This window comes from Phaenicophaeus curvirostris, chromosome 5 (assembly GCF_032191515.1).
Source record: "Phaenicophaeus curvirostris isolate KB17595 chromosome 5, BPBGC_Pcur_1.0, whole genome shotgun sequence".
In the NCBI taxonomy this organism is placed as follows: Eukaryota; Metazoa; Chordata; class Aves; order Cuculiformes; family Cuculidae; genus Phaenicophaeus; species Phaenicophaeus curvirostris.
This window is the reverse complement of record NC_091396.1, coordinates 2,411,120-2,438,277: the sequence shown is the minus strand read 5'-3', so window position 1 is coordinate 2,438,277 and position 27,158 is coordinate 2,411,120. Positions and strand designations below refer to the sequence as shown.

Below are 27,158 nucleotides of genomic sequence, written 5' to 3'. Positions count from 1 at the left end.
TTCTCTACCAAAGGCCCCAAGTGCACGGCTCTGGCCTCTGCTCCAGCTGTTCCCCCAGCCTGGATTTCCCAGTGCCAAATCGCAAGCTAAAAACAGCAACAAATCTCTCTTTGTGACTCAGTTAGCAGAAAGTTTCTCTTGGGAACGGGCTGTTCATGGCTCTCCATAAGATTATTGTGCATTGCTGGCATTTACAAGGCTGTTCGGGGAGCAAGCGGTCAGCGGGGCCTTGGTTACAGCTGGGCACAGCATTTTCCACCCCAAAAAGTGGGTGGAACAGACGGACAGACAGCCAGCATCTATCCAGAAAGACTTGAGAAGGTCCAGGTCTCCTGCCTTGCACGGGGCTGGCTTAAAACTACACCAAAACAGACTGCATATAATAAAAACGAGTTTAAAAAAAATGAGTATACACTGCATATAGGAGATTCCATCGAGGACAGTTTGTAGACGGCCACCTCGGAGCAGCCAGGGCCAGCCCAGCTCAGAGAGAGTAGCTCGGCAGCTGCATTCCAGTCACGGTTGGAGAAGTGGGACAGCTGAAGGTGGAACTTGTGCTTCTTGCTTCTTCATGAGCTTCAGGCAGAGCGAGGGTGGAAAGGGAGTACGGCCCATTGCAGGACAGGCACTGCGTTCATCTGCTTGGCAGACTCTGACAAGCTGTTCATACAGGAGCAGTTTCCTTCCACGGTCAGGCCTCTACTTATATCTCACTGCGATAAAACCCAAGTTTGGCTAGAGACATCTCCTTCCGGAGCCGCATGACCTCCCAGTACATCAGCTCCACTGCAAAGCAAAATGAGGGCGGGAAGAGAAGGAAAAAACATCAGAAATCAGTAAGCAGGGCACAGCTGGACACAACCACAGGTTGTGTTGGGCTCTCAGTGCAGCCCAGCCACGATCATCCCCAACGTGAGAGAAGCAGAAATGCAGAAGAGCCCCATCAGTTCACCCCTTACCAGCTCCACCTCAGGGGAAAGCTCCCAGGAAGCTGATGAGCAAGGAATGGATGCATCTATTCCTCCTGCTCATGCCTCTCCTTTGCCATTTAACTGTTTCTCAAGGAAATAGGGAGTTCAGGGTACCCCAAAAGCTGGCCCCATTCCTGTTACGCTGACTAGGACCTCTTAATTCCTCCCGCTGTCCCACAGCCAGCACCCCACCGCAGCCAGCTTCCAGCCCCTCTTACCGTCCTGCCTCACCAAGCCCTGTTGGATATAGCGGATGTATGTGAAGAAGTTGCACACCGCGGTGATCTGAGGGAGAGAGAGAAAAAGGAGTCAGCTCCAGAAATTCTTTGCCTGTCAAGACCTCATAGGTTCAGCACATGAGAAGCAGCACCATATACAACCAGACAGGAAGAAGCTGCCCTATCCATGAGACACACTGTGCAGGGACTCCTGTCTACTGCAGATCTGAGACGTAAGTGATCATTACTTAACGTGGGAGCAAAGTCTGGGATCTTCCTTCAAAGAGCACTGTTCTCTAATGGAACAGAAGTCTTTTGAGTTAAAGCGTGTGTGCAGGGGGGCAGGGGCATTCATGATACATTCAAGTACTTTAGTGCAAGTGACAAATAATTTTTGTCATTAAAGTCCATGCCAAAAGCCAAGTTTTTGTCTCAGAGTTGCAAGGGACCTTAAAGACCATCCAGTTCCAAACCTCCATGGGCAGAGACACTTCCCACTGGATCCGGGGCTCCAAAAGCCCCATCCAGCCTGGCCTTCAACACCTCCAGGGATGGGGCAGCCACAACTTCCCTGGGCAACCTGTGCCAAGGCCTCCTCACCCTCACAGAAAAGCATTTTTTCCCAAGATTTCATCTCTACGTCCCCCTCTTTCAGCTTTAAACCATTCTCCCCCATCCTGTTCCTGCTCTCCCTGATCCAGAGCCCCTCCCAGCTTTCCTGGAGCCCCTTTCAGTCCTGGAAGCTGCTTTGAAGTCTCCCTGGAGCCTTCAATTCTCCAGACTCAACAATCCCAACTCTGTCTGCCTGTCCTTGGATGGGAGGTGCTCCAGCCCTCGGATCATCTCCACGGCCTCCTCTGGCCTCACTCCAACAGCTCCATGTCCTTCCTGTGCTGAGGACTCCACAATTGGATGGAGGTGAAAGGGTCACATGTCTCAGGATCAGCTCTTCTGAGACACAACTCAGGAAAGCATAAACTTCTAAAATGCTCCATTGAATCAGAGCCCCAACAGCAACAGGAACAAACCATTCACCTTCTCCCTTTCCTTTCAAAGAAAGCACAGCTTGTTCTCATAACCATTTGAGTCATTGATCTCTACCGGAACAGTAACAAAAGCCAGCATTTAAAGAGCAGAAAATTACTGTGTTTCACAGAGGAGAATTAAAAGATAATAATAAAGCAGAACAATCAAAGCCTTGTTCTGCAACAAACCATGGAAAGCGAACACACTGAAGACAGGATGCCTGAAGGAACCTGAGCACTGGAGCATGAGGCCAGGCTGGAGATCTGCACCCTAACCACCGACCAAGAGCCATCCCAACTTCAGGAACAAACATTCTTTGTCAGTTTGAGGGTTGACCCTCACGAGCTCCTCCATCTCAGAGCTTGGAACAGTTTTGGAGAGTCTAGGGGCCCCGGGAAGGTGGAAGACTCACCCTGGCCCTGCAGGATGGTGAAATGTAGTAGTAATTCCCAGAATCCCCCAGCATGATGCGGTGCTTGCAGGTCCTGGGAAGGCCGCTCAGAGCACATTTCCTGCAGACAATGAAAAAAACCAATTTGCCTTCAGCAATCCGGTGGCAGAGCAGAACACAGCAATTCAACAACCTCAAGACTATCCCCAAGAGATGGAAGAGGGAGCTCAGAACCCAGACTTGTGTCAGTCATTATGAAGAAATAAAAACTCATGGCTGATACAAGCCTTTTACTCTTAGAAAGATTCCATAAGTGGCAAGTTTAGGAGACCTTAGGCTAAATATCTGGAACTGAGTTATTCCAAGCCCAAGCAAACCAAGGCTGTACCAGTTTCCTGGGAGGAAACCCAAGATAAAACCACAGAAAACATTCAAGTAGTGAGACTTTACACCAGGCACCTGTTAATTCATTTGATCCCGATTTGAAGTTACCCAATTGAAGCTTTGTACTGACTTTAGGAGACGTTGGATAAAGCTTGCAGGTCCTAAGAACAAGCCAATCCCTTCTTATGCAGACAGGGAAGAAGCTCAGCTTCACAATTGTATGAAGATTTCAGACTGAGTGAAGAAAATGGCCTTTTCAAGACAGCTCAGCTCCAAGGGAGACCATCAAAAGGTGTCATCAGCAAGAAGTCTCTATTTTCTTGCCATTTCCTTCTGTTATTTGCAAGACTAATGGTTCCCATCACCCACCAGTTGCCCTTTCTTCACTATCCCTTAAAGCAGTGAAGTAGAATTTTCTGCTGCACAGTCATCACCGCACTCCCTGGATAGTTAGTGCCTGCATGACGGGAAGAGGGACATCACTCCCCAGCTGCAAAAACATCGCTCTGTGGGCCATGGAAGATGACAACACATGAGGGGAAGATGTTTCACAGAGCTTCTGAGCACATCTCTGGGCACAGACAAATACGTCTGGTAGGTCCCTGCTTGAGTAAGAACCCCAGCTTTCTCCTTTCTGGTCCACAGCATATCCAGAGCTGCCGTAAAAATCAGTGTTTTGCATCTGGGAAACAAAGGAGAACAAATTCCTTTTGGGTCCTTCACAGCCTTTTATTCCTTACCATCTCATCTAAGTGGAAATTAAACAGGGTTAAGGAGTTAATTTAGTTCAGCTCTATCCTCCAAGCTGCTAAATTGCACTGTGTTAGTAACTTGTTAATGGATTAGAGATCTTTGATCGCTTACTAAAAAATAAACACTTACGTTACAATTTGTGACCGGAACCCACTGTGAAGACAAAAACAATAAATCAAAAGGAAACGGGTAAGGATAAACACAGGATGGGTTGTTCTTGGAACAGGCCTGACACTTACTCATGGAGTAATTTGCCTAGACATGACAGAAAATGAAGAAGAGAGGTAGGAAACCTCCACAAAAGGAGTATTTACCATTACAGGAACACCTTTGCCTAGAAGGTGCTCTGCTTGAATGTAAGGAGGGGAACAACAAAGAGGGAGAGAACCCTGAATGAACTTGAATTCAACAGCTGAATAAAATCCCCTATCTTAGTCTGGAAGATCACTTCACTCCTGCCAGAGCTCCTCTTCTTCAAGGCAGCCTCAACTTGTCTGTCACACTGGATAATCTCACACCACTCTGGAACAGCCATAACCCCAGTTCTGATAGAATCACAGAACGGTTTTGGTTGGAAGGGACCTTAAAGACCATCCAGTTCTAAACCTCCATGGGCAGAGACACCTCCCACTGGATCAGGGGCTCCAAGCCCCATCCAACCTGGCCTTGAACCCCTCCAGGGATGGGGCAGCCACCACTGCTCTGGGCAACCTGGGCCAGGGCCTCCCCACCCTCACAGCAAAACATTCCTTCCCAAGATCTCATCTCCATCTCCCCTCTTTCAGCAGAAAACCATTTCCCCTCATTCTATCTCTGCAATTTCTGAAAGAGAGCCCCTCCCCAGCTTTCCTGGAGCCCCTTTCAGTCCTGGAAGCTGCTCTAACATCTCCCCAGAGCCTTTTCTTCTCCAGGCTGAAGAACACAAACTCTCTCAGCCTGTCCTTGGACGGGAGGTGCTCCAGCCCTCAGATCATCTCTGTGGCATCCTCTGAACTAGCTCCAACAAATCCATGTCCTTCCTGTGCTGAGGACTCCAGAGCTGAAGGCAGGGAGGGCTCCAGGTGGAGTAGAGGGGGGAGAATCCCCTCCCTCCCTGCTGGTCCCACTGCCCAGGACACGGGTGGTTTCTGGGCTCTAAGTGCACACTGCCAGCTCATGTTGAGCTTATCATCCACCAGCCCCCCCAAGTCCTTTCCTCAGGGCTTCTCTCCCAATCCATTCTCCGCCCAACCTGTATTTGTGCTTGGGATGTGTCAAAGAGTGCCAGGTGAGCTCAAAAGGTACAAGAACATGAGATAACGCGGCTCTGACTTAATCCTTTCATCCAAGGTTGTGCACAAAAACCTTAAACTAGTTGCAACTTTAAGGGGGGGGGGGAAAAAAAATCCACCCTCTCCCAAGCCAAGGGCACTAAGATATCACCAGGTTACCCCCAAAACAGTCAAGTGAGCTGAGCTAATTCCTTTTCTCACGTGAAGAGTTGATCTCAACCACCCCTGGTCACAGGCCAGGAGCCCCTCAACGGAGCCCTTTGAACCGTTCAAATCAACTGACTGAGCAAGGCCAGGCCAAACTCCGTTCGTTAGGACGACAAGACCAGTAACAAGAGGACAAGAGCGCATAAATATTATTCCTTACTTCGGCCCACCGCACTCTTCTGCTGACATCTTCACCACATGCAGTGTCTGCGAAGCAACGGGCTCAATGGTGAGTGTGTTCTCCTCTACAGCCACTCGCACCAACTCCGACAGCTGCAACAAAGAGAAATGAGTCCAGATACGAACGTGCAAACGTCACCTCTGTGAAGGTGCAACTTTGCTGCTGCTAGACCGACCACATGGTTTTTGTCTTCCCTTTCCAGTGCTCACCTCCTGCTTAGTGAAGTCCAGACAAGGTCCTATATCTTCTCGATAAATTCTGTCCAGGAAGGAGGAGGATTTATCCAAAGTTGGAGATTCCTTCCAGGCTTGGAACTCAGCAAATAAAATGGAGTCGACCTGCAGCAAGCGTTCAAGAGGAGTGGGAAGAGGGAAGGTAGGTGGATCAGAAGGTATCTGCTACTACGAAGGTAACCTGACTGCAAAACATCTCCTTTGGCATCTAGAAAGCCTCAGGTATCACAGAAGGGAGGGTCTGCTTAAAGATCTTTCTCCTTCCACGCACTGGCAGTTCTGTGCCAGATTGACACAGCCATACTGGGCTTGTTCTGCGAGAAGCCCACAGGCTCCGCTCTATCTCATCTTCCCCCAGGACAGCACAGCACATCTGCTGCTGGAAAGCCACCACACCAACCACTAAATACATCAAGTGCTCATGTTAGGAATGAGAGCAGCTGAATAGCAAAGCGCAGTGTTGATGGCACCCAGGACACAACGGGGAGAACCCTCCTGTAAGGAAAGGATTGCTATAGTAAAGGATTAATTAGGAAAAGCTATTAATAAACAGCCATCAGTAGCTGTTCAGTGAGCCCAAGTAGGAGCTCACAGGGGATGCCAGCCCTTTAAAAGCAACTCTGAGCCCAGAACTCCATATCTGGGGAGTTGTAGAAGTAATGGGAACACTGGGCAGCCACATAGACTTGCAGAGGCAAGCTGAGAGTGAGAAAGGTCTCTCAAATGGAGCTCAAAGAGTAGGAACATTTCTCCACCTTAATATCTGCTCCTTGCCTTCTATAGATGGGCTTGCAAGCATTGTCACTGCTCAGCACAAAAGGACCCGGGACAGAGCTTGCTTCCATCCCTTGAGCCAGCAGTGAAGTTGCTGCCTCCATCCCTGCTTGGCTGAAAAGACTTCAGGCTCTGGAACCTAATATTTAAACCCCAGATGGATCATTAGCAGAACCACCAACCTGACTGACAAAGCATCTCCTTAAAAGGCCAACAAAAAAGCTGCTGAAAGGAAAAACAAAACTAAAGAAACCCGGCTGAGCAACACAAAGAACAAAGCTGAAACACTTGCTCTACGCTACAGAGACTGCTCACCTGGTACCCGGACACAGCTTCAGAGCCACGAGATGGAAAACAAATGGAGAAAGAACACAAAAAATAAAACAAAAAAAAAAGGATGTTAGCATGAAAGAAAGCTAGGACTGAAAGGCTGGAAGCATGAGAGGTGGATGGGTCCAAAAAGGTTACCTGCCGCAAGGATGAGGAAGATTCTGCCCCCAGGGCCTGCCAGCCTGGTTCGTAGGTGATGTGAAGAGCCTTCCCGGGGATGAGACAAAGAAGCAGAGAGAGGAGAGCAGGTAACCCAGACTTTTAGGGCAGAGGAAGAGACAGATAGTGGAGGAAAAGGTTTAGAGAGACAGTCAAGACAGAGGTAAAAACACAAGACAAAACAGAAGATACAAAGAAAGGCTCCAGCCCTCCTTTCCAGGGAACTGAACGCGCTGCTCAAGACATCACGAGGCCACACGTCACACTTATTGACTTCAGTTTGAGAAATTCTGTCATTTTTAGGTTCAATTTAAGACAGAGCACATCTTTTCCATGAAGCATCAATTCTCTGAGCACCAGATTCCCCTTTCTCACCTCTCACACAGGCCATGAAGGAATTCAAGAGACAGAAATGAACAAGTTAACAAAAAAACCACCTTATCTTTGATACATAGAATTATTACGTCACTTTGGAAGCTACAGCCCCAGGATTTTAAACTCCAGGATAAAGGGTTGGAGGACACCTACACAAAGAAATTGCAGGTCCAAATCTTTAACAAGCAGGTCGTTTACAAGAGCCAGCATTTGTCTAAAGATCAGCAACACAAGCTTTGCTGAGACCGAGTCGAGAACAGGAAAATGAACTCCCCAGTAAGCAAAAGTTATCATAGTATCATAGAAAGGTTTGGGTTGGAAGGGACTTTAAAAATCATCCAGTTCCAACCCCCCTGAGGTGGGTAGGGACAGCTTTCTGTAGGCAGAGGGCAACTTCTACAGGGCAGTCGGTCGTTCACTGAACTAGACTCTCGGTTTGGAGCTCCTCCATTGTGACTGGAAGAATGGTTGACACTGGAAAAGATCTCAGGACCTTCAGAAAATTAAAACCATTCTTCTTAGCGCTCAAAGCAACCTCTAGCTTACTGTGACTCCATCTTCCAGCATATCTGGACTGCTCCCTGCTTGACCAAGGGAAACCAGTGTAGCAGACCTTTACAGTTTCTGAACTGATTACTTCCTTTTGCTTTACTTCTGACACAGCTTTTGTTCCTCTCTGCCTGTGAACAAAGGTAAAGGTCTTCATCCCTCGCTGTGACTGCTGTCTCAGGACAAAGGCTACAGCCAGCGTTGCCTGAAGTGCTTCAGCCGAACTCTAGCAGCAAGAGCGCTGTGCAGAAGCTGATAAAACACATTCATTGAATCCACAGCCAAAAGCAGAAGTTCCCAGTGTCACCAACACAGTCCTGCTTGTGAGAGTATTGATTTCACAAGCAGCCCTTCCTCATACCTTCTCACACAAGCCAAGTGACCAGGTGCCTTTGCATTCCTGCAACAATTCTCCCTGACAGAGGCTGCATTTCCCAAAAACTCCCTAGGGAGACATATTCCACTCTGACATTTGCACTCATTTTGATTCATCCTGCCCAAGCTCCATTTCTAGAGGAAAGCTCCCAGACAGAAAGCTCCTGATAGCAGGAAGAAGAGCTCCTCCCCAGCTTTATAGGCCCCTATAGACACTGAATTAAATATAATTAAATACATGCTTTGCAAAGAAGAGGAAGAACAGTGACGTGCCCAAGAGCACAAGTGACAGAGACAATCTGATGGACGCATCCTGGTGTCCAAGCCAAACTAGGTAGAGAGAAAAAACAACAGTAAACCATGCCAGGACAGGCAGTGGCCTCAACTGCCCAGAGCAACAAACAACTGGATTCTTTTCACCAACTCTTGACATATTCTGTCTCAGCACTGGTAACTCCTGGTCTGTCTGTGCCCTTCAGGGATCCCTCAGCTGCTTCCTCTAGCAGTTGTCCTGACGCAGCCTTCAACGTGCTTCCCAGAAGAGGAAATCTCCACAAACAGGAACCCTCCAGAATCTACCTCAGCACAAATTTAGGGAACAAGCCACATAACTGCTCAATCAGCTTCTCCCAACACAGCAACCACAGAGCTCTCCAGGAAACCAAAGTCAGAAGCCCTGAGCACAGCAATAACAGCGGCTCTGAGGCCAATGCAGTGAACGGCCCTCACCCACCTCTTTGCACTCATGGCTGACTGGCTCTGGAGTCACATTCTGGCTGGCAGCTGACACCATTGCACTGCTGGTGCTTTTGTTTCGTCCGTGGCCCTTCCTGAAACCAGCTTTAGAAGGACTCTGGAGCTGAGGGTGCAGCTCCCGGTTCGGAGAGGAAGGTGTGGATGTGATCACCAGCGTCTTCAGAGCTGTTACCTCTGCCTGCAGCATGTCGATCTGAGGAGACAAAGCTAGAGTCACCAGCACCTTCAGCACCTCCTGAGCTCAAGTTCGCTGCACCCCACCAAGCACTAAAGCCACAGGGAACCAGCTATGAGCCCAGTCACGAAGCCTTCTCCCCATCCTCCCAAATGCCCACCAGCACCTCGAATTTTAAACAGGGCTAAACAGCAGCTCTTTGAGAACCCATCTCTCTGCTCTTCAGTGTGATCACATTTTCCCCCAGGCCCTTTTTTGACCCAATAACAAAGAAGAAATGTCTCTCTCCTCAAGAAGGAACCCATTGAACAGCCCTATGGTACAGCCTTGTCAAGAAATTCCAACCCCCCAGCTCCCTGCTCTAACCATCCCCACCACTGCGGCAATTAAAGAGCGTATCGCTCCTCCGCTGTTCCTCTTTCTCAGAGGGGAGCTGGATCAGCAGCAGACTGCAAGGATGCCTTTCCCCCCTCAATCAGTGTCTGCTGGAAAGGGAACAGAGTAAACACAACATCCCAGGGAGATTGAGCTGCTGGCGCTTTGTTCTTCTCCAGCCAACGAGCCAGCTGGGCATGGATGGCACCAACCTAACACAGAGATCAAGTCACAGAGAGCGTGGTTCTCACCTTGCCCCGTGCCTCCCTCAGCTGTTTCTCCGACGCTGCCTGTTTAGTGTTTGCTTCTCTCACCATCTTGTGCGCTTCCTGGACCAGAGAGAATTTTAGTCTGCCTGTTCCATTCCCAGTTCATAAACTCACCAGGACAAGCCAAAGCTCTGCTGCACCACATCCTCTGGGCCACCAAGCAGGGGGACAGAGATCAGGGCTGTATTTAAGGGTTTTACTGTGGAAGAGCCTTCTCCTAGAGTCCTCCAGAGGTGGCTCTCAGTGCCAGGGCCTGGAGTACACCCCCTTCTAGGAGTCTAGTTGGCTAAATTGAAGTGTTTAGTTGATTAAGTCCAAGGTCACCTTGTTCACTGATACGGGCTGCTGTGAAGGAAGCCAGAAGCAAGGACCTGCCCCTCCTTGCACCTGGGAATTACTTTAGCTGAGGCTTTAACATCAGCACCCATGCAATTGGGTAGCAACTACATTTGTGCTCAGTCCAATATCTCCGCGACTCTGACCTTGTCTCAAACCCACCAGCCCTGCGCTATCACTGCAGACTGTGCTGGTTGATCACTGGTTTTTGACCCCGATGGCTGCCTGCAGCACAGATCCTGATCCAGACTTGCTGCTCCACATCTTGGCTCCTCGCTGGTGAGGTCACTGCTCTTGCCTGACTTGTTACTGCACTTTGCTCCCACTTCTCTTGTGGGAACAGCCAGGCCTCAGCGCTCCAGGCACGGCTGTAGCACAGCGGGAGCTGGAGCTCACGTAGGGGCCACATGGTAGAGCTGAACTTAAAAGCATCTCCCACAGGAAGAGAGGGGCAGTGTGATTTCCAGCTGGGATGGAAGTGCTCTGTCCAAGGCCAAAGGAAAGGGCAGCTATGCTATCTCTAAGCTCCCCCTAAGCAGCCAGATCTCCAAGAAGGGGATGCTCTCCTGGCCCTCACACTCAGCACCAGCCTGCGTTTCAAAAGAGATAGGCTCCGGCTTTTCTTGCTGACCAGTCAGATCCAGACATTAAAGCTGCTGGTAAACGGGATTTTGCCAGGAAAGAGCTTGGCAAGAATCACATTACAATAAAAACAACAACCCAACCAACAGGCCTTCTGAACGCTCACTGGAGCGGAGCATATGAGGACATCCAGCTTGTTCCCGTGCCAAACAAGGGCGGACACGAGCCAGGGACTGATCTCTATTACACAGCAGCTGCCGTCCAGATGACGGAGCAGGCACAGGAGAGGGACAGGGAGCTATCTTGACCTCCAGCTGCAGGCATCCCCACATCTGGTTTACCTACCAGATGTAAAGACCCCTAACTGCGGCGCTCTTTATGCCACCCCAGAGCTGATAGAAAGAGAAAGGAATGCATGGAAATGCTCCCCAGGAGCAGGCACCAGCCCTGCTTGGAGGCTCTGCCTGCAGCACTGCCCAGCTCTGCTCCTCCAAATGGGAAAAAGCAACAGGGAGAAGGAGGAAACTGTGGGAGGAGATGGCTGGAAGTTCAAGCAAAGCCTGTCTGAAAGGAGTTGGATGTAAGCTTAGCTTAAGAAACTGATGGGAAAAGGAAGAGGGTGGTACCTCAAATAGGCTAGCTGTTAACTCCTCCAGCTCCTGCTCCAGTTGTTCTCTGACTTTTGACAGTCTCTCACATTCTTTGTCCTTCAGCTTCAGCTCCTGTTGAGAAAGCGGAGAGGGATGCACAGGCTCATGGCAGGCTCCAGCATCACTGATGCCTTCCCACCCCAACCATCAATCACAACATCTCCTCCCCACTACAGGATGGATCCCCAGCTTAAAACTCTGTCACTTAACTCCATACCATGCATGCCCTGTGTCACCAAAGGCCACCCTCCATGAGCTGCAGCAGGCTCTTCAGGCTGGAATTGCTCATTTTCCATTGCTCAGCAGAAAGCTCAACGAAAAAACCCACTGCTCAAATCTTTGCCACCGTTCCCAGGCCTCCTCACAAACACTGGGCTTTACCTTTTGAGCTCTGTGCAGCTCTTCCTTCAGGAACTCAGACCCTTTTTCACGGATCTCCACTGAAGAGCTGCGTAGCCGTGACACGTTGAGCCGCTCGGTGGACTGGGTCTCATCCACACCTCCACCATCCTGGCATCCAGTCTCTGGCTCCTCCTTGCTGCCTTTGGATGGCATTAGTGTTTTCCAGTGTCCTACAGCTGGTTGTTCCTGGCTGTTTTCCTCAAAATTGGCCTGGCTTTGGGGAAGCAGCACAGAGAAACTTTATAAGGGGGGAATTCACAGCCTCTAACCTCCACCACACGTCCACCTCCAGCCTCTCCCAGGCGCTGAAGTGAGGCAGAGAGGGTGATGGTGCACAAAGACGTCAGGGGTGGCTTAGAGGAACCTGCTTTGCATCCAGCAGCAGCAGTTCCTTTACCCTGCATGCAGGCACCGCCTCCCTATGGACATCCTTCATCTTTTTGGCACGGATTCCTTCCAGATCAGCAACAGAAGAGGAGATGACAGTCTAAAATAAAGACTCTGAGGGAAACCTCCGCTTCTGTTCTGGGATCTTTAAGAATCACAGAATGGTTCAGGTCAGAAGAGACTTTAAAGATCACCCAGTTCTAAACCCCTGCCATGGGCAAGGACACCATCCAACCTGGCCTTGAACACCTCCAGGGATGGGGCAGCCACCACTGCTCTGGGCAACCCAGGGCCTGAGAGCCTCCCCACCCTCACAAGAAAACATTTCTCCCTAAGATCTCATCCCAATCTCCCCTGTTCCAGCTGAAAACCAACCCCCTCATCCTATCCCTGCACTCCCTGATCTAGAGCTTTCCTGGAGCCTCTTTCAGTCCTGGAAGCTGCTCTAAGGTCTCCCTGGAGCCTTCTCTTCTCCAGGCTGAACAACCCCAACTCTCTCAGCCTGGCCTCGTATGGGAGGTGCTCCAGCATTGATTATCTCCATGGCCCAGCCTGCACTCCTTTTAAGAAGGGCTGGTTTCCCAACAGTGAGTACTCCCTCGCAGCTCGTTCTGGACGCACAAAACTTAAGAGGCAAAGCAACACTACCAGTAACTCCTGGTTTGACCCTTGTGAACTGGAATGGACCAAAGGCAATATATTAACTCCAGATGAATAGGAAAACAAAGGCATCTGGTCCAGGAATCCTGTTCTCACCCACTTTTGGAGAGAAATAAGTAGAGACGTACTAGAAGAGGTACCCAAAACACTGTTTCCCTGGTGCTCAATAGGACTTTGTCAACTGTCACCAGACAAACAAACCCTGAAAGAGGCTGATGGATTCAGCTGATGGACTCAATAAGCTCTGCAGCTGCTGGGGGTCTTAGGAGAGGAAAACATAGGCTCGAATGCTCGCATGACAGGGCACTGCAACCAGAGTTTTGCCTGGAGTGCATGCCTCATCCCTTCTCCACGCACTGAGCTGTCCCCATGTGGTCATCAGCCAGTTGAAGCCACCAGGACCATGATCAAGCCCAGCACACATGGAAGCTTTCTATCATGCCCAACAGGAGGCAGGACAGACACAGGACAGACACACCGCTCTGCAGATTAACCCTCTGCCACTTATCTCTGGGTCACATAGCTGAGCTGTGCTGCTCCCCTCTTCCATGCACAGCAGCAATCCCTCCTCCTGCACACTCCTGGCTGCTTCTTCTTGCCTACTTACTTCTCCTGCAGAGAAGCTACCACCTTCTTTTGATCAGGTTCGCTTTCTCATCTTCCCTTTTCCCAGTCTCTGTATTTTCCTCTCCGGAATTTGCCCTACGTCCTGTATTCCAGCCAGGCCACGTTCTCCCCCTATCGCTCCAAATCCATCCCCACAGCATGACAGACAAACAACTGCAGAGGAACCACGAGGCCCAGCTGCTGATAGGCCTCGTTCTCCCCGGTTAGCATGATGCCACCACCTTTTCTCCTCAAATTACCCCTGTCTCGCCTCACAAAGCTGACCATGAGCAACAGTTGTTTGCACTCATCTTCCAAAGAGGAAAAGAAGCTGCAGCCACCAGCTAATTCAGCTCAAGTACCTTAGGAAGGCACAGGGAAAAGCATGGAAAACTCTCCGAAACCTTGGAAGACCAAAGGGACAAGACCAGCCTTGATGTCATGCCAACTGGAGAACATTTTGACTACCAAATTGGGGATGGGGGACATCAGTTGGCATCACAGATTTTGCTGACCTCTCTCTTGAGCAAGAACATTGAATCATAGAATGGTCTGGCTTGGAAAGGACCTTCAAGATCATTCAATTCCACCCCCCCTGCCATGGGCAGGGACACTTTCCATGGGATCAGGGTGCTCAAAGCCTTCTCCAACCAGGTCCTGATCACCTCCAGAGATGGGGCAGCAAAAGCACCAGTAAGGTGGTCACAGAGCAGTGCTAAGAAGGTAGGGAAGAACAAGAACAAACTGGCGTCCCATGGACTTCATCCAGCTTTACTGAGCATCCACTGGGAAGATCCAGAAGGGGAGGCTTATCCTGGTGACGCTGCTGAATTTGGAAGCGTGGGAAACAACATTAAAAGGTGTCTCGGGGAAAGGGCAAGAAAATAAACGAGTTTCGGCCAGAGGAGAAAGGTCACACAGTGCCTCCAAGCAAAGATAATTCATCTTGAGGTACACGGCACCCTGGGACCGCTTGATAAAAAGCAATATGCACAAACACGGAGGGATACGCCTCGCTGAGCGAGCCACAACCAACGGGAACTCGCATGCTGGGTAGGCATCTACAGTTTGAGGTGCTAGAGATCACACAAGTGCAAACTACACAGTGTTTCGAGTGCACAGTGCCTGCTCCATCCAGTTGGGCTGCTCTGTTGGTGTGTTTCATTAATCAGAAGAAAGGCAGAACAGCACAGAAGAAAGAGAATGGTAAAAAAGGTCAAGATTAGCTAATACGGATCATTCACCTAAACAAAGACTTCGCTAATGGGATGAGGAGGTCTCCAAAGGGTTAAACGCTATGGAAGAGGAGGGATCAAGGGTGGACTTGATCTTAAAGCTCTGTTCCAGCCTTCATGATTCTATGAATGAAACCCATTCCAGGATGGCGGGGATGTCATGAGACCAATTCATCCCTGCCACAGAGATCTGGGGAGGTTCTCTGCACTGGATTTGCCACGGAGCAGGAGAAACACACCAAACAGAGGTCTGTTTAACAGTTAAACCTTCTCTCAGGTGGCAGAGTGGAAGTCCTCTGTTGTGGACTTTTGAGATTAGAACATATCTCTCCAGGTTCTCCTACACAAGAGAGGAAATGCATCCAAAGGGCTTCAGCCAGACTGAGCACTTCTAGAAGGAAAAAAAAACCCACAGTGCAGAGGAAAAGCTAGATTCAAACCCAAGCAGTGAGCAAAAGAGCTTCCCAGCCAAACACCTATCTCCTCAAGGCTGGAGCTTTGAAGCCCACCCCATCAGAGACCACCAGGAACAGCTGCACTCTCTGGGACTGACTGATGGTTATCTTCCTTCAAAAAACGCGTCATATCCTAAAGGTCCCATGCTGACACAAAAAATGCCAACTTACACAAAAAAAAGAAGAAAAAAAATCCACATCCCTCTAAAGTTTCTGTAGAAAAAGCACAAAAATGTGCAGGATCTGCACTTTTTCCAGCGGGCCCCGCATGTTTCCTGCCATGTTGCTCCACCAGGGTTATTTCCCGTGTGGTCTCTCCAGGTTCAACTCTTGCCACTGGGTTTGCAAAGCGGTCCTGACTTTTCCATCTCACCCCAAACAGCTGCCCTATCGCAACGTCACAGACCAGCATCGGTCCAGAGCTCGCTCAGCACCCTCCAGCTCTCCAAGGCTTCGACAAAGCACGTGTTCTGCTCTATTATAGCCACATAATTCCTATTTTGTGTCTTTTGGTGCCATCACCCACCTTATGCCTGCGGGTCACCAGTGGACAAGCCACCTCCTTAGTCCATCTCCAGCTCTCCAGAGCTTTGGGAGCTCTGGATATGGAATTGTGGTCAGGAGCACCCCAGCCCTGAGGCTTTCTGCTGCCAAAATGCCAGCAAATAAACTCTCTAAGGCTTGTTTTGGAGTTTTGAAAAGGCAGGGAGCCTTCTCCATCAATGCTGTGACAAGAGCTGCGGACAGAATATATTCCCCATTCCCCTGCATATGTATAATTTGCCCAGAAATCATATGCTTATTCTACTACTTTCCAAGGACTCATTTTAATGGTATTATGAACTTCACAACAGTCAAATCTCTTGGTAATTTGGAGCTTTGGAGCCAGCTCTGTCTGATTTTGCTTTTGAGACAGAAAGACTGCAAACAAACAGAGGGGATTTGAGAAGAAGACACATCTGCTCAGCACAGATCTTGAGCACAAGGCGTAACAGTGTCTGGAAAAACACTGCTTGAAAAAACATGCTATAAAAAAAAACATGTGATCAGAGGGAAATTCTGTCTAGCTTTCAAAAAACACAGTTACTTGGATGAAAACTTCACTCTGCTTTAGCTTAAGTCAAAATATTTTGTACGAGTGACTACTTTTTGTATCACTTTCTCCCCTCAGGCTGCGGTTTGTGGGCACAGACATCTCCAAAGTATGAAAAGTGCCTGGAAAAACACTGTTGGAAATAAAACACGGTGTCAGGGGGCATTCTAGCTTTCAAAAAATACAGTTACTGAGATGAAACTTCACTCTACTTTAGCTTAAATCAAAAATATTCCACTTTCTGCAATAGGAACTACTACTTGAATCATAACAGTGTCCAGAAAAACACTATTTGATCAAAAAACAGCTGTAAAAAATCCATTCAATCAGAGGGACATGCATTCTAAGTCTAAAAAAATACAATTATTGAAATAAAAAGTAACTCTACTTTAGCTTAAATCAAAAATATTTCACTTTTTGTAATAGGAACTGCTTCTTGCATCGTAAGTGTCTGGAAAAACACTATTTGCACATAAAGATGCTGTAAAAAATATGGTATTGCAGGGAAACTCAGTCTAAGCCTTAAAAAAATACAATTATTGAGATGAAACTTCACTCTATTTTATATTAAATAGAAAATACTCCACTTTTTGTAATAGGAACTGCCACTTGTATAATGAAAATGTCTGGAAAATCACTATTTGAACAAAAACAGGCTATAAAATCCCATGGTATCAGAGGGACTGCCAGTCTAACTTTCAAAAAAAATAGGGTTCTTGAGATGAAAGATAAGTTTCATCATTCATAAGTAGTGGGTCTTTTCCAACCTAGTGATTCTGTGATAAATCTACGTTAGCTCAAATCAAAAATATTCCACTTTTTGGAATAGTAAATACTTCTTTTATCCTAAGTGCCTGGAAAAACATTATTGGAACCAAAGCATGCCAGAAAAAGACGTGATATCAGAGGAACATTCAGTCTAAGTCTTAAAAAATAGGATTATTAAAATGAAACTTCACTCTATTTTAGGTTAAATCAAAAATATTCCACTTTTTGGAATAGTAAATACTTCTTTTATCCTAAGTGCCTGGAAAAACATTATTGGAACCAAAGCATGCCAGAAAAAGATGCAATATCAGAGGAACATTCAGTCTAAGTCTTAAAAAATAGGATTATTAAAATGAAACTTCACTCTATTTTAGGTTAAATAAAAAATATTCCACTTTTTGGAATAGTAAATACTTCTTTTATCGTAACAGTGCCTGGAAAAACACTACTGGAACCAAAATACGCCAGAAAAAGACGTGATATCAGAGGACTATTCAGTCTAATCTTAAAAAATAGGATTATTAAAATGAAACTTCACTCTATTTTAGGTTAAATCAAAAATATTCCACTTTTTGGAATAGTAAGTATTTCTTTTATTGTAACAGTGCCCGGAAAAACACTATTTGAACCAAAACAGGCTACAAAAAGACATGATATTAGAGGAATATTCAGTCTAAGTCTTAAAAAATAGGATTATTAAAATAAAACTTCACTCTATTTTAGGTTAAACCAAAAATATTCCACTTTTTGGAGTAGGAAATAATTCTTATATGACGAAAACGTCTGGAAAAACAGTATTTGAACAAAAAAAATATTAAAAAACCCGTGATAGCAGAGAGACAGTCAGCCAAACTCTTAAAAAATACAATTATGGAGATGAAATTTCGCTCTATTTTAGTTTAAATGGAAACTTCAGGACAGTTTCTCCCCGGGAGCATCAATAACCGAGCCCCCCCCCCCCCGCCCCGCTCCGGTTCCTCCGCCTCCCCCCCCGGCAGCCCCGAGCCCCCGCACCTACCCCCGCCGCATGGTGGGCACCGGTGGGCACCAGTGAGGACCAGTGAGCACCAGTGGGGACCGGAGCTCAGCGCGGAGCAGCCCCCGCGACCACCGCCATGCCCGGAGCCGCTCCCCGAGGCGGCGCCCCGGGACACCGGGGACCACGTCATGGCGGCGGGGATCACGTGACGGCGGCGGGGGGCTGGACCACGTGACGGCGGCGGAGGGTTGGGTCACGTGACGGGGCCCGCGCATGCGCGTTGTGGCAATGGGGGGGCCCAGGGGTGGGATAATGGGGGGGGGGGCACAAAGTGGAACTGGGGGTACTGGGGGCTATGGGAGGGGACTTGGGGGTGCTGGGGCAATAGGGGGCACGGGCAGTGGGGGTAATGAGGGGGAATTGAGGGTACTAGGGGGCACAGGCAATGGGGGTGCTGCGGGGAATGGGGAGTTGGAGGCAATGGGAGGGAATTGGGGGTACAGGCACTGGGGGTGCTGGGGGTGGAACTGGGAGTAATGGGGGCAGTGGGGGATTGGAGGCAATGGGGGGAAATTGGGGGTACTGGGGGGAAATTGTGAGTACTGGGGGAAATGGGGAATTGGAGGCAATGAGAGCACTGGGGGGGATTTGAGGGTACTGGGAGCAATGGGGGGAACAGGCAATGGGGTGACTGGGAGCAATGGGGTGACTGGGAGCAATTGGGGGACTGGGGAATTGGAGGCAGTGAGGGCACTGGGGGGAGTTGGGGGGACTGGGGCAATGGGGGGGCACAGGCAATGGGGTGACTGGGGGCAATTGGGGGACTGGGGGGACTGGGGAATTGGAGGCAGTGAGGGCACTGGGGGGACTAGGGGCAATGGGGGGGCACAGGCAATGGGGTGACTGGGGGCAATTGGGGGACTGGGGGGAATAGGGAATTGGAGGCAGTGAGGGCACTGGGGGGGATTTGAGGGTACTGGGAGCAATGGGGGGGCACAGGCAATGGGGTGACTGGGGGCAATTGGGGGACTGGGGGGAATGGGGAATTGGAGGCAGTGAGGGCACTGGGGGGGATTGGGGGGACTGGGGCAATGGGGGGGCACGGGCAATGGGGAAAATTGTGGGTACTTGGGAGAATGGGGAATTGGAGGCAATGGGGAGGAATCTGGGGTACTAGGGGCGGAGGGGGCATAGGCAGTGGGGGGACTGGGGGGAATTGGGGATACTGGGGGCAGCGGGGGGGCACAGGCACTGGGAGTAAGGTGGGGGACAATGGGAGGTGGCACAGGGGACTGGGAGGGAGCATTGAGAGGGGGCACAGGGGACTGGAAGGCAGGGATAGCGGGTTGCCCAGAGCAGTGGTGGCTGCCCCATCCCTGGAGGGGTTCGAGGCCGGGTTGGATGGGGCTTGGAGCCCCTGATCCAGCTGGAGGTGTCCAGGAAGTGGAACTGGATGGGCTTTAAGGTCCCTTCTGACCCAAACCATTCCATGAATCTAAGATCTAACGGATCTAAAACAGCTCTGTGAGCTCTGTGAAGAAGCGTGGGAGGGTGAGGAAATGATATATAGGAATGTGAAAGGAGGGAGGAAACCTCACCCAGGGGAGAAACACTCTGCTCATTAGTGTTGGGCAACAGTGGGACTGGACTAGGAGGTTTAAACCCAGCGTTCAGGGAAAGCACTGGGCTCTTGCACCCGTACATGAATGACAGAGGTTGATCTTGTTACTGAGCTTTGGACTTTGGATGCTGTGGCTCTGCTTTTTAGCTGGCTCGTCCTTGCACTTGCTGTCTCCAGGAGGCTGAGGGAGCAGGGCACCTCTCCCCGTAGCGTCTGCACTGATTTACATCCTCTCTGTTCCCCCATACTCCTTCACCTCTGCCTGGAGGAGCCCCTTTCCCCAGGGCATCCTGAAAGATTTCTCCTCTGCTCTGCTAGAACAGAGCGGGGGGAAAGAAGGATCAGCACCAGGTGGTTCCTGGGGCATTTGGAATTCACACATTCCACCCCGGAAATCTGGAGGAATTGGGGGGTACAAGTTCATCCTCTCACTGGGACATTATCTACAGGCAGAGAGCCTGTGGGGTTCCCACCTCTCCTCCAAGTGTCCCTGTCCTTGGGGCACGTCTGCCTGCTCGGAACCAATGGGACAAACCACTCCTGCTGATCCCACAGCAGATCCCACAACCCCCTCTGGACTGAAAGCACTCGAGTTTTTGGACCATAAACCACACCTGCCTTCGCAGGCAACCCTTGAAGTGTGTTTTCCAGATCGATCCTTCCCCACGTTTCCCATTCCTTCCCCACGTTTCCCATTCCTTCCTACCTCGTCAATGCCCTGGGCGTTCCTCCAGGCAGCAGCATCCCCTCCAAGCCTCCACAAGCAGGATCAGCTCCCACCTTGGTCTCGGCTGCTCCATCCTCTGCCTCGTTGCCGGACACAACGTCAAAGTCAGGCAAGTTGGACGTGGTGATCCTTGAATCCATAGCAAACCGCCGCTGTCGATATTACATGGGAAGCAACTCTTTTTCCCAGCTTCTCCTTGGTGTCCGTGTCATCTCCAGCCCTGCCCTGCTTCATGGCCAGGATCCATGGTGACAATAGTGGTCAAGCCCATGCTCTAAGTTCTCACAGCAGAGCGTCCAAGAGGTTTGTGTGGATGTCTGTAACCTTTGTTATCTTCTAGGAACTTCTGGAAGGAGGGGAAAGATCTTCAGCTTTGCAAGGCAGCACCAGAACTAGTTAGTCTTTGTAATTATTAACTCCCAAGGCCTGGTGGGCAGGGATGGAGGGTCCTCAGATTAGAAAGGTAGAACTTCCAGGATCCAACAAAGGCAGGAAGAACGAGAGCTGATAATGCAGGCAGGAAGCGTTGAGAGAGGATGTGTTGGGACTCCCAGTTATGTGCAAAAATAACTGGTCATGAGGTGAGAGTGGCACAAGCTCCCCTTCAATCCCAGCCCCAAAGGACAAGCAGAGCTGTTGAGGAAGCCTGGACAGGCCTTGGGATTCATCCATAACCAGATGAACAGGAGAACTCGGTGCACACCACTCCTGAGTGAAGGGTTATCAAGCAAGCTGCCTCGGGGCAGGAAAAGTTGCTGCCTTTTCCATGCGCTCCGCACAAGGCTGAAGCATCAAACCCAAAAGCTAGTGAGACACAGACCCAGCTCCCACCTCTGGGTTAAAGAGAAGCCAACACAACCTTAAAGTCTCAGTGCAGCTGGAAGCTCTAACCCAGCACCCTCATCCCACACCATGGAAGAACCTTTCTCTCCCCTGCATTATTTCCCATTTATATTGCATGGAAATCGCTGACCGCTGGGTATTGAAGTGTCATAAAATCCACTTTGTCTCCTGCAAGTCTCCCAGCAAGGCACATACTTGTTGTGGAGGCCCTGATGTGGTACCTCCCTGCTGCCACAGCCGTTCTTAGTTAACCTTTTCCCCCCTCATATCTTCCCAACTCGTACGCACTCACCTCTGCTCCTCTCGCATCCCTCCTGCGGATCCACCTTGCCGAGCTGCTGACCTCCTCCTTGACTCTTCATCTTACGTTTCTCATCCTCCCTCTTCCTCCAGGCAAAGAAGCACCTTGCTAGACCTTTCTGTATCCTCATGAGCCAGTTCCAGTCGAGTTCCTTGTTCCCCACAGCTCTTTAACCAAGGAAAGCTCCCACAAAGTCCTTCTTCTAGGCGCTGAGGGACATGGTTTAGTGATTGATGAGAATGGTTGGACTCGATGATCCAGTGGGTCCTTTCCAACCTAGTGATTCTATGATTTTTAGACACAAGGACATGCTTGTGGTAAACCCATTGGGTCCTGCAGAGGCCACCTAACCCAGCTCTGCATCTTCAGCCTAGACACCTCCTCCAGCACCCTAAGCAGACCCCTGTCACTTCTGGAGACCCTCCACACCATTCCCTGGTGACCTCCTCTCAGCCCAGGCTATGTGAGAATAGATATTAATGTGCATGTACCGAGCAATGAAGGGACCTCCCTGGTCCAACCGGAGAGTCCCATTTAGTGGGATCTGCTTCTGGTGGTCCTATTTGCCTCCTGTAGACAGCAAGCTCTCTGCCTCCACACCACAGAATCAGATCAAAGAATGGTTTAGGTTAGAATGGACCTTTACGAGTCATCCAGACCAACCCCCCTGCAGGAGCAGGAACATCTTTAACCAAATCAGGTTGCTCAAAGCCCCATCCAACCTGACCTTGAATGTGTCCAGGGATGGGACCTCCACTACCTCCCTGGGCAACCTGTTTCAGTGTTTCCCCACCCTCAGCACAAGAAATTTCTTTCTTATATCCACTCTATCATCCTGATCCTTCATATTCCCTCGCGGAGTGCCCACATCTTCCTCTGAATGGGTCACAGATGAAAAGCAGGACTCAAAATCCTGAGTTTGGTTCAAACAAGGTGCAAGAGCAACCCACGGAGCCAAAGCAGCTCTCAGCTAGGAGATGCTTCCCAGCCATGGGAGAGGGCTGAAGCCTCCTCCAGGTTGCCTTGTCTGCTCATGGATTCAGATCCTACTACAATTTAAAAGAAAAATTAAAAAAAGGTGAGGGAAAGCAGATACAGGCTGGGAAGGAAAGGAGAAACAGGGATTATTTTAGAGCTTGGAAAGCAAGACTACACCCCTGACCCAGCAAATCCAGCCCGGATGTTATTGCCTTGAAAAAAGGAATGAAAACAAATGGCCTAACCTCCCGGCTTCATCCACCCACTCCCTCCCCTCCCTCTGTCCTGACCAGCTGGGCAGCGTGTTTGCTCGAAAACTGGCTGGAAGGGCTTCAGCAAGAATCCTCTGGGATCACTGGGTCTGAGATCTCCGATTTCATGGAGAGCATCTGCCTTGACCACCCAATAAAATATAACGCCCGTTCCAGGGCAACAGGGTGAAAGGAGCAGATGGAAGAAACGTCGTGTTTGGATGCTGAGTTCAACCAGAAGAGCACGAGGCAGCAGGGTGGATGCTGCAAAGAGCAGGCACAGTGTGGCACTGAGCAGAGATCCCCCCAAACACGGCTCTTCCTCAGAGAATCACCAGGTTGGAAGAGACCCACCGGATCATCGAGTCCAACCATTCCCATCAATCACTAACCCATGTCCCTCAGCACCTCGTCCACCCGGCCCTTAAACCCCTCCAGGGAAGGGGACTCAACCCCCTCCCTGGGCAGCCTTGGACACTGCCCAATCACCCTTTCCAGGAAATATTTTTTCCTAATGTTCAGCCTGACCCTCCCCTGGTGGAGCTTGAGGCCATTCCCTCTCGTCCTGTCCCCTGTCCCTTGGGAGAAGAGCCCAGCTCCCTCCTCTCCACAACCTCCTCTCAGGGAGTTGCAGAGAGCAAGGAGGTCTCCCCTCAGCCTCCTCTTCTCCAGGCTGAACCCCTCCAGCTCTCTCAGCCGCTCCTCTTCTTCTCCAGCCCCTTCCCCAGCTCCGTTCTCTTCTCTGCACTCGCTCCAGAGCCTCAACATCCTTCTGGTGGGGAGGGGCCCAGCACTGACCCCAGGATTCGAGGAGCGCTCTCCCCAGGGCCGAGGCCAGAGGGAGAAGAACCTCCCTGGCAGAGAGCTCAGCAGCATCCTTTGAAGGAAAGACTCAGCCTGAACCCAGGTGAAGAGACACCAGATGGAAGAGGAAGAAGAGCAGCTGGGAAACTCGGAGAGAAAGGAGGACTGTTCCTCAGCATTTTAGGAAAAGCTGCTTTTCTGTTAGCTGATTTGGTCGTTGTTTATGCAGCCAGAAAGTTCTCAGTCCTGCATCCTGCCTGCATCTGCAAGGGTGTCAGACCATCCCTAGAAGTGATGTCCAGGACCAACACATTTGGTGCATCCTTTGGAACCCAATCCCCACCGTGGTGGCCAAGGCAAGAAAAGAGAGACCTTCCTAAGGTTTCTTCCCTCTTGTCACATCTGAATTATGCAACATCAGAGAGAGATATCACCCTCCAGGCTCCTTAAAGTGGAAATGCAGAGGGTCAGGCAGAGACTGGAGTTAAAGAGAAATGCAGAGATTGGAGTTGAGGGGAGATTCAGAGCTTGGCATCGAAACCTCAAAGCAATAGAGGGCAAAGACACATCTAGATGTGTCAGGGAGGGATAGAAAAATACGGGCTATGAGGAACAGCGAATCTGTCCATGTACCGAGCTGTTGGGCCAGGATCTGGAGGCATCTCCTTAGGTATTTCCCACTTTGTTTTCATTATTATTGGTTTTCATTTCATCAAATTCCAGGGAAGACTGGCAGAGTGAGAGACATCCCAGCCACCTCTGCTGTATCTCAGCACTGAAACTGGAGAAGGGGAAGGGATTTCACCAAGTTTTCGCCCCTGAAGGAAGTACTTTTTATTCTCTAGGAGGACGCCGTGCGTGTTCAGAGACAGCTGAAGCACAGAGAACGGCTTTTTGGATTCCCAAAGCAGGGATGCACCTCCCATCCCTGTAATGCAGCCTCTGCGTGTGTAAAATAGAGAAAATGAGAATGATTCACAGGCTGTGAGGCTCAGGGTGGATCTCAGCACCTTCTTGCTTCTGTGCAAAGCAAACTTTCAGACCCAGATCTTCCTCAAGGCTTGCAAGAACTGAGGCCACAGGGGACATGAATAAAGATCTGAGCAGCGCTGCTACGCTGGTAGCCCCCAAGTTATTGACTTTCATGCTAAATTCCACACATATTTCATGCTGTCCCAACAGCAGCTCTGAACCACGCCAGCTGCCAGCTGAGCTGCTCTCAGAGGAGGGCAGCAGAGTCCCCCAGATGCCAGCACATCCCTCCACAAAGAGGGGGACACTTGAGGTTTTGCTAGTTGGCATCTGAAGAGCTCTGGCGAATGTCTCGTCCAAGCCATATCTGTCCACCTGCCACGTAGGGGAATGAGGGCTCAGACACTGAGACCCTCAAGAACTGTCTCAGCCTGCCTGACCACTAATTCCTTCTCCCTGGATACCTCCCCAAAGGGAGGAGGACTCTTTGGCAGAGCACCTTGCCTTCCGAGAAGGTCCATACCAGCTCTTTCTGCCATTCACAGAGCTCTTTGGTGTCCTGGGAAAAAAATTTTCACGGAAAGGGTGATTGGGCAGTGTCCGAGGCTGCCCAGGGAGGGGGTTGAGTCCCCTTCCCTGGAGGGGTTTAAGGGCCGGGTGGACGAGGTGCTGAGGGACATGGGTTAGTGATTGATGGGAATGGTTGGACTTGATGACCCCGTGGGTCTTTTCCGACCTGGTGATTCTATGATTATCCTGATCCTGAACCACTCGGGGTCCCTGTCCCAACCCTTTGATCCCAGCCAGGAAAGAGCCCTTTGGGAGCAGCCACAACCTAGGAGCAAAGGTTCAGGGACCTCACAGCAAGCCCAGCCCCGTAACAGAGCAGCTAATGAACACAATAAGGTGCAGCTCTGAGGGACAACATTGGTACAGAGCCTCAGAAAGACCAGGGCATCCCACCTCCTGTCTCAGACAGATGCCACTCGCAGGAGGGCAGTCATACCAGGGTCTGAAACGGCAGCCCTGCCTCGCTGCTCACCCAGGGCAAGGCTTCAGGGAGAGGACGGTGTGATGATTTGGTCCTGGTGGATGCTTCTCTTTCCCCATGAGCTTGCAGGTGCTGCTCATGACAGCAAGCACAAAGCTACGTGCTCCTTCAGACGAGTTTGCTGCTATGGGGCCAGGGAGGCAACCCTGTGCTCATGAGCCTCTGGCTGCTGATAAGAGCCCTTATCTAGTTCCACACTTTGAATGCGAGGCTCTCCCAGTGGCCCACAATGTGCTCCTGCTTCTCCTGCCAGGTCTGTATCTCACCCCGCAGAAGAATTGACCTCCCACCTACCCCAGAGCAAGTCACCCCTGGTAGGGGTGCTCCAGGGCCAGGAATCATAGAATCATAGAATCACCAGGTTGGAAGAGACCCACCAGATCATCGAGTCCAACCCTTCCCATCAATCACTAACCCATGTCCCTCAGCACCTCGTCCACCCAGCCCTTAAACCCCTCCAGGGAAGGGGACTCAACCCCCTCCCTGGGCAGCCTCGGACACTGCCCAATCACCCTTTCTGGGAAAAATCTTTTTCCTAATGTTCAGCCTAAGAGCTGCAGCACATTCAGCGATCCAGAGCATTCGTGTAGGAAGATCCTTGGTAAGACCAAGTGCTCCAGGTCCATCCCTTCTCCTTGCAACTACACCCACTCTCCTAACGCGGTGTGGCAGCCTCCCAATTACATGGCCAGTAATTTACACCCAGGAAATGCGTGTCCTTGTCCTTCCACATATCATCCAGAGCAGCTCCTACCCAGACATGAGCAGAAGTCAAGAGATCTCCATGGATTGGGTGCCAGGTAGAAGAAGCAAGAATTATTCCCTTCATTTAATCAAAAAGGAATCGGGACCAGCAATAATCCAACACTCTACAGCCCACATCAGGATTAAAACCTCAGATGCTAAACCTCAGATTAAAACCCCGAGTCCCATATTTTGAACTCTCATCTTCCCACCATTGACAGCAATTCCCAGGACTGCACCAAAATCTCCACCTTAGGCAGATGCTTAAGAGCAGCAGTGAAACACCATCTCCCTCTTTCCAAACACCATCTCCCTCTTTCCTAGGCTCAACACACAGATAGAAGAAACCTACGGTTTGGACAAATTAATCCATGATGACGATGCTAAACAAGTGTCAAAGACACAGGCACGTAAACCAGCATGGGAGAAGGTAGGTTGTTACAAGAACTAGCTCTTCATTTCATTTCACTGGAGACTTTTCTGCCTGCTAGCTCAAAAGAGCAGCTAAAAACCCATAGAACCTCACTGAGGAGCTCAGATCTCCAGCTGCTCTTACCTGCAGGGAGCAGGTCTCCTCCCCGGTGGGTCACAGCTGGATAAATGATGGAGGTCAGGAAGTTCAGAGCTCCCTTAGGAAGCTGAGCCCAGGAGGTGAGACGCAGCTGGGGCTTGGCTTGAGGTTCAGAGGTTCTTCAGGTCACTGGATGTTGTAGCAGCTTGGCCAAAGCTGACTGGAGGAGATATTGGTGTCTAAAGGGCAGGTGCTGTTACCTTGGAGAAGAGCTTCCCAAAGGAGTGAGCAGCGAGGAGGTGGAAAGACATGGAGTTCTCATGAAGAACCGAGGGCTACCCAAAGTCCATCCTATAGGCACACGGTTGCTGCCCAGGAGCCCTCTGACAGTGGAGGAAAACTGATTTGGTAAGAAAGGATCTTGACTCAG

At 50.1% G+C, this 27,158-nt stretch overlaps 1 protein-coding gene across 5 annotated transcripts; it reads right to left on the bottom strand.

Annotated features, from left to right (window-relative positions):
* Positions 1–378: 378 nt before the first annotated feature.
* RAB3IL1 (RAB3A interacting protein like 1) lies at positions 379–20,655 on the bottom strand. Of its 5 annotated transcripts, none has more exons than XM_069857352.1 (12): positions 20,253–20,647; positions 11,722–11,956; positions 11,317–11,412; positions 9,755–9,832; positions 8,931–9,146; positions 6,878–6,997; positions 5,612–5,740; positions 5,382–5,494; positions 3,873–3,896; positions 2,628–2,727; positions 1,190–1,256; positions 379–786 (listed from the first exon to the last, which is right to left on the bottom strand). In XM_069857352.1, the coding sequence occupies exons 1-12, from the start codon at positions 20,411–20,413 to the stop codon at positions 704–706; spliced, it is 1,422 nt and encodes a 473-aa protein (XP_069713453.1). In that variant the 5' UTR covers positions 20,414–20,647; the 3' UTR covers positions 379–703. The 5 variants fall into 5 exon arrangements, with proteins under 5 accessions (XP_069713453.1, XP_069713458.1, XP_069713454.1 ...); XM_069857357.1 differs by lacking the exon at positions 20,253–20,647 and adding an exon at positions 16,232–16,251; XM_069857353.1 differs by lacking the exon at positions 3,873–3,896 and having other exon boundaries at positions 20,253–20,655.
* Between the last annotated feature and the right edge of the window lie 6,503 nt (positions 20,656–27,158).